The 6,777-nt window shown below is 43.5% G+C and overlaps 1 protein-coding gene across 1 annotated transcript; it reads right to left on the bottom strand.

Moving 5' to 3' along the window:
- Nucleotides 1-386: 386 nt before the first annotated feature.
- On the bottom strand, nucleotides 387-6,777 carry mmadhca (metabolism of cobalamin associated Da). Its single transcript, XM_017683215.2, has 8 exons — nucleotides 6,654-6,777; nucleotides 5,106-5,145; nucleotides 4,727-4,862; nucleotides 3,847-4,064; nucleotides 3,237-3,345; nucleotides 2,781-2,896; nucleotides 1,460-1,546; nucleotides 387-719 (listed from the first exon to the last, which is right to left on the bottom strand). Exons 2-8 carry the CDS (start codon nucleotides 5,112-5,114, stop codon nucleotides 504-506), a joined length of 891 nt encoding a protein of 296 aa, XP_017538704.1. The 5' UTR covers nucleotides 5,115-5,145; nucleotides 6,654-6,777; the 3' UTR covers nucleotides 387-503.

Here is a 6,777-nt window from a genome sequence, read left to right as displayed (position 1 = left end):
CTTTCGATCGACGAGCTCTGCTTCTCTAAGAAATCGTTTAGAAAACGTAATTTTGCAGTTTGTGAGAGCTTAATTTCAGTGTCAGGTAAACTTTTAATTGTTTTCAGACTTATTAATAAATATCGGAAATTAATTCACTGTGCACTGTAATGTGGTCCTAAGCCATTTAAGTGAATGGCAACAAAAACAAGCACAACAAGCATCTGTCTTATTAAATATTCAAGTTCCTATGGCCTTTATCAGTAAAAGTTGCCCAGTCTGGTTATACCAGAAGAAGTGGAAGTGTCATGCTTGGGTGACGTGCTGGACTGAGACCAGTCGCTAAAACATACCGTGAAGCATCTCCAGTATCAGCTTGTCAAAAATAAGTTATTACAGGGCTCACATTAGCGTTTATGTCCATAACAGACATGTTTTTATTCCAAACTTTCCCCAAAACTCAAGTATTAAGAAAACAGTCCGTCAGCCGTAGCGTTAGTAAGAACGGGCTTGTGCGTTCGGCGTCAGTCGGCCTCCTCGGTGTCGGCTGACTGTCCTTTAAGCCGCCTCATGATGCGGCTGTGTGAAGGTGCGTTAGTGATCAGCGTTCCCACGAACGTGGGCGTGTCCTTCAGGACGTGCCGGATGACTCTACAGGAGGGCAGGTCCTCGATGTGGAATCCGGAGTGATGACGCTGTTCCGGATGCAGGATGGTGCTGTGCGACTGCGCGCCGAAAAACTAGTGGATCAGAATGAAAGAGTTATTAAGCTTTAGTCTATACTAGAGACTTATGTTGGACTGAATAATGTATATATTCATTTATTTTTGATAACTGTGAGTTTGTCAGTGTTTATAATAATCGTATAAACTAACATAAAAACAAACAATAAACTCTGTTTGTCTGGGGTTAGATATATTAGAACAGACGGAGAAAAAACCCAGTAGTGACCCTGTTCATTTAAAAGTGCTGCATATCCACAACATGCACAGAAAAGCATATCATAACGCAAGTCATCACAATATTATACAGTCAGTTCCGGCCACGCGAGCTGATCTAACTGCTGTTCTTTCACCAGAACATCACAGGCTTTTCACGAACACTGTCACTCCGCTGAGACGCTGTTGCTAAGCAACGGCTTTGACCGCTGTAAGAGACGCTCAAGATGTTTGAACGTTTTTACTTCTCACTTGGCCTCAAACAGAAAACGGACGATGTTAAGATCACATCTGACCGACAGCCGATTTGGTCCGACTCTGAAGACGAGACGGCGCTAAATTCCCAAACTTGTCACCACTGAGCAGCTTTTCAGTCGGCAGCTGTGACAGAAGAACAGCTGAACAGCCTGGAATCAGCCAGAAATGAACCCAACACCATTCGCCAGACGTATCTGATCTTCAGAATCAGACTGAGCCGTAAAACTGACCCAATAAAAAAAACCAAAAAGCTATTTTCTATAGTGAAGTCCTTCAGCACTTACAGCGTTTCCAGATAAAGGATCTATGAAGTCGGCCCAGTATCCTTCCCTCCACAGCATGAAACAGATCTCTTTAGCACCGCTGACGAACTGCAGAAGACGACAAACACAAGCCAAAGACAACAACAACGTTCTGTAGGTACAGTTTATACACTGAATGTAGTCCTATTGAAAACGAACAAATAAATAAATAAATAAATAGACACAATGTAGTGCAAAATTTTATGTTTAAAAACAGTAAAAAAATAGCTGGGCAACATGACAATATTGTTATAATAATAATAATAATAATAATCATATCGCAATGTGCTTTGAGTGGATATTGTCAATACTTTAAAAACCTGCACGCCTGATTAGAAATAGCAAAAAACTGGTTGAGTTTAGTTGGACTCTGAATAAAATGATGGAATTCATGCTCGGTTAGTAGTAGTAGGCGCTATTTCGACAAGGCTGAAACCTTATATTACATTTTGCCACATCACCCATCTCTATGAACAATACAGAGTACCAGTATTTTGTTATTTAACTATGAACAGTTTGTGTATCGCATTAATTGTTGGACTAATAAATCACAAGCGGTTTCTTTCTGGTGAGGCCAAAGCGAGTTGCTGTTACTGTAACAAGCTGTTAAGAGTTATAAGGAACGGTTCGAAGCCCCGATCAGGCAGGAATCAGAAACACCGCTCTAACTCTCAGATGAGGCAAGTTTATATATAAACCTAACAAACATATGAATCATTAAATATAAAATGTGCCCTGACTTTGCCCCATTTTATGTCTTATGTTTCCCAATATGTAAAATTGTGCAGTGAAACGTGCAGAAGTGAGTTTTTAGTCGAGGACGTGTTCATTAATCTTATATTCCACTTAAATCAAATCATATACAGAAGTCAATACTCAGCATTACTACAAACATAATGGGGCCTTTAGTGATTCATACTCCATAGTAATATTATAATAAATATACACTATTATAGGCTTAGATGTTCTAAAGGGTTTAGAAAACACTACTGAATGTTTATTCACCACAAAAACAAGCGAATATTTTTAGGTTAGTTTCGACAGCAGTCTTTTATTTTGTAAACTTGTTTTAGATTACAAACTTTAAGACTCACTTTTACTTAAAATTACTTTAAAAAGTAGTCATTACTGTAATGAGCCCATTCCACCCACTGTGTGTAGAAAATCTAAACATTCTCAGTCATTTATCCCATTTATTGATATATATCTGTATGTGTATAGAGGCTTTGCAGCACCAGGCGCTTCTTTTGAACGCTGTAAATGAGTAATGAGGGCCTAATTAACGTGGTGGAATATTACTCACTTTATCTAGCAGCTGTTCTCTGTCCAGTTCTTCCGTTTCACTCGCTGTTTTTTTCTGCGTTACTGTGACGACAGTAATGGCGCTGGCAGGGAGCGATGGGAAAAACGATTCTAATTCTGGACAAGAATAAAATTTCTTCATCATCAGGTTGACCACAAAACTTTACATGTAAAATCATAACTCGCCAAACATCACTGCACCAGCATTAGTGCAGAATAAGGAGGAAAAAATAAATAAAACTTTCATTAAATGAACCTCCAGAATGAAGTTCTTTCATTAAATGAACCTCCAGAATGAAGTTCTTTCATAAAATGAACCTCCAGAATGAAGTTCTTTCATAAAATGAACCTCCAGAATGAAGTTCTTTCATAAAATGAACCTCCAGAATGAAGTTCTTTTATAAAATGAACCTCCAGAAAGAAGTTCTAGTATGTTCCTCCTGCCATAGGAGCTCACCTTGTTTCAGCAGCTCGGGGCAGGAATGCATGGAACACTCCACATCAGAGTGACGGAAATACTTCTCTGCTCTTCCGACTCTCTGAATCCATAAAGAAACTTCTTTACTCTGGAAAAACAAACATTCCGAACGACAGTGAGATCAATAGCCATGTCCCTTCAGCGGGGTCAGGATTTTCACCTGCGTTTATTACTGTTTTGCTTTTCCATTTAAATGTCATTTTTAAATAATTTCTTACCACATTTTATAATGAATTTTAGATATATATTTAAGATAATTATAAATATATATATCTATTCTCCCCCGTTTCTTTTGTGTCACAAATGACTGTCTTTCTGCAGTGAGGACAGTGAGCAGAAAATAATTTTATCAACTTAAAAGTTCATGAAGTTTTAAATATTGGAAACATAAAACCTAAAATAGGAAAGGTGTCAACTTCTGCGCAACGCATGTTTTACAGTGTTTTCCAATATGTAAAATCCAGCAACATTTGTGTATTAAAATGTGCAGAAGTGTGTCCCTGTAGAGACACTAACGATGCAGGAAATTAGACTGAAATAATTATCTGTGTAAATCAGCGCAGACGCCCAGACCCACCCGACTGCCCACCTGATACTCATTAATAAACTGCGCCAGGATGAATTCATGTCTGTCGCTGCTGGACGGAGCCGAGAGGACGTCAGGAACCACGCGGTGTCTCAGCCCCCTCATCTGATCCCCCACTCCCCCGAGGTGGCAGTCAAAACCCACGTTGCCTGGCAACTGGAATCGCTTGTCTTGAGGGCCAAACGGGCCCATAGTCTCATCAGGCCACACAGTTCTAGGACCTAATGAACACAAACAAACCACCACACATCACTATTCAGATGGGCTTCGGCCTCTGACTGTACATAATCCGTTAAATAGAAGAATAATATCCGTGTAAACGCCTGTATCCGATTACATTCCCTATCGGAAAGTTTCAGTCCGTTCTGCATGTGCGTCGCGTCACAGTGAGAGTTTATACCGTTCAACACGGCGGAGCAGAAACTGGTCTGCAGAGGAGACGAAGTTCATGCTCTGATCTTTAAAAGACGGCGGTGGGACGGACGTCCAGCTTCTTTAATAAGGACGTGTGAAGGACGTTTTCCTGAGTCTGACGTCATTTTAAAGCAGTTAAAGACACAATCACTGCTCACTGCTGCTCATCTCACTCTGACTGGACTCACGTGATGCTCGCTGTCATGGTAACGTTTACCCCAAATGGTTCTCCACAAATACGTGCCATTTTGGATCTGATTACTTGGAGTGAGCATGTAAACGAAGATTTTCATCAGATTGTTGAGCAGAGTGCGCATAAAAGCCTGAGACTTAAACTATAACTGGAACGTATTCAGTCGGACTGGCAAAAATCTTTGCATGTAAACACAGCCAGTGACTGCGGAACATCAGAATCAGTTATTCAGCGTTTTTGCTCCGACTCATTTGCCTTGAATGTGTAATCCTGTACCTGAATCGGGAGATGAAACCGCTACATAAGGCTCATCTGATCCTGACGACCCGGCTGTGGAGAACGCTTTAAGCGACACAGCCCTCTGACCTATGGCCCGGACATCAGGCAAACGCCTGGCTCTTCTGCAGAGCACCTGCGGTGAACGGCACAGGAGAACAACGTTAACACACACTCACAACACTGCGCACAGTACAGACACTACACATCTACAGTATGTTCGGAAGAGACAAGAATAAAGTGGCCAGTGAGTGGAAGTGCATGGTGGGGGTTTCTAATAAAGTGGCCGGTGAGTGGAAGTGCATGGTGGGGGTTTCTGGATGTGCTGTAAATCCCCTCAGGAATACAGAACTGAACGTACAGTAAATGAAACACTCACACTCGCCATGTCTGGGGCCGAGACCCCCGTCTGCCGTACCCTGTGGAAACACAACGCACACTTCAACCAAAACTCAAAAGGTTCTTAGATAAATAATCTGCCATATTCATTTTTATAAGGCAATAATCGCCCTGCTGGGAAAGAGGACTGACTTTATTAACACAGACGGGTTTCATTTCACACCGATTGCTAAATTATATGAAACAGCAAAAGCTGCAAACATATGAACATATAACGACTGATTGTTTCCTAAAGGCCTCTAGAGCCAAGTTCCACAGCCCCTCCACTGTAATGACTGAAGGGAGGGGTGAAGGTTTAGCTTTAGAATCGCTTCTGGGCCTTTAAATGTGGCATCCAGCCCCGCCGTCCATCGGTATCGGGCCCAAACACACTGACCGGTCCTCCAAAACGCCCTGGCTGAAAACTGAAAGGGCCAAAAACATAAGTGGGCTCTAGTTGGAGTCGCCAGGTTTACACCAGAGCTTTAACCTATTCAGCTCCTCGGAACCACCGGCGGTTCCAAACCGCACTCGGTCATGTTCTCCATAACGTTCATATTCCATAAGCTCCATTCAGAAGCTGGGCGTCGTGTGAGGCTGTAGCTCTTCTCTCCAGTCTAATAGACGGTGACGTCATTTTAAACCCTTATAATAAAAGAAGCTGAACTTTGTTTTTCTACTGAAAGTCGACCCGTTTTTCCCCAAATCTGGGCTCTAAACTATAAACAGACGGCGTCTCTTCAGTGATCTGCTCTGGAAACATCACTTTTAGAGAACAACACAAAGAGCGGCCGAGATTTTTGGCTTTCAGCAGTGAATTGTGAGCGTGGGCAGCCCAACCCGCAGCACCCGGGGAGCAGTTGGGGGGTTAGGCGTCTTGCTCAAGGACACCTCAGTCATGTGCCATCGGCTCTGGGGATCGAACCGGCGATCTTCCGGTCACGAGGCTGGTTCCCTGACCTCCAGCCCACGACTGCCCCATATGGTGCTATATAGAACCACTGTCTTTACTAAAGAACCCTTGAAGAACCATCATTTGAGTGCATCTGACGTCTGACAGACGTGTTTATGGTCAAGCTCGTTTTTTAAATGTATGGAAATGTTTTTCTATACGAGCTCAAACCAGATTATACCGGCTCGATCGCACGGAGACATCCTGTATATATCAGGATAATGTGTGGCCACGACTTAATCATCTCGTTCCCACGCCTTACTAACTGGCCTTGCATTAGGATCTCGTTCCCACGCCTTACTAACTCGTGGCCTCGCATTGTTTTTATTTGTACAGGATGTCACCAGCGGGGCTCCGTAGATCACACTGCTAGATGTGCTTGGACAGCGCGTCTCTGGCTCTCCGCTGGAATAGCAGCGCGTTATCTCGACATAAACGGCCCGAGCGCCTCCGTCCGCGGGTCGAGAGGCCGTGGAAGCGGAGTCGCCGTCCAGCTGAGCTGAACTCGCGCTTTCTTTCTGCTGTTCCTCGCTCGCGCTCCTCCCCCAGCGAACACCCGCCGAAGTCCAGCCGAACTGGACGCGCTACACTGGTCACCTGAGCTGCTCGCCGCGGCCGCTCGGGGCTTAAAGCGCATTTACAGCGCGTTACAGGAGAAAGGACGACATGTTCCCCGTCGCCTTCACTCAGCCTCCGCTACTCTACACCACAACAGTGTCAA

Source organism: Pygocentrus nattereri, chromosome 25, assembly GCF_015220715.1.
Source record: "Pygocentrus nattereri isolate fPygNat1 chromosome 25, fPygNat1.pri, whole genome shotgun sequence".
Taxonomy (NCBI): domain Eukaryota; kingdom Metazoa; phylum Chordata; class Actinopteri; order Characiformes; family Serrasalmidae; genus Pygocentrus; species Pygocentrus nattereri.
This window is presented reverse-complemented; position numbering and strand designations above follow the sequence as displayed.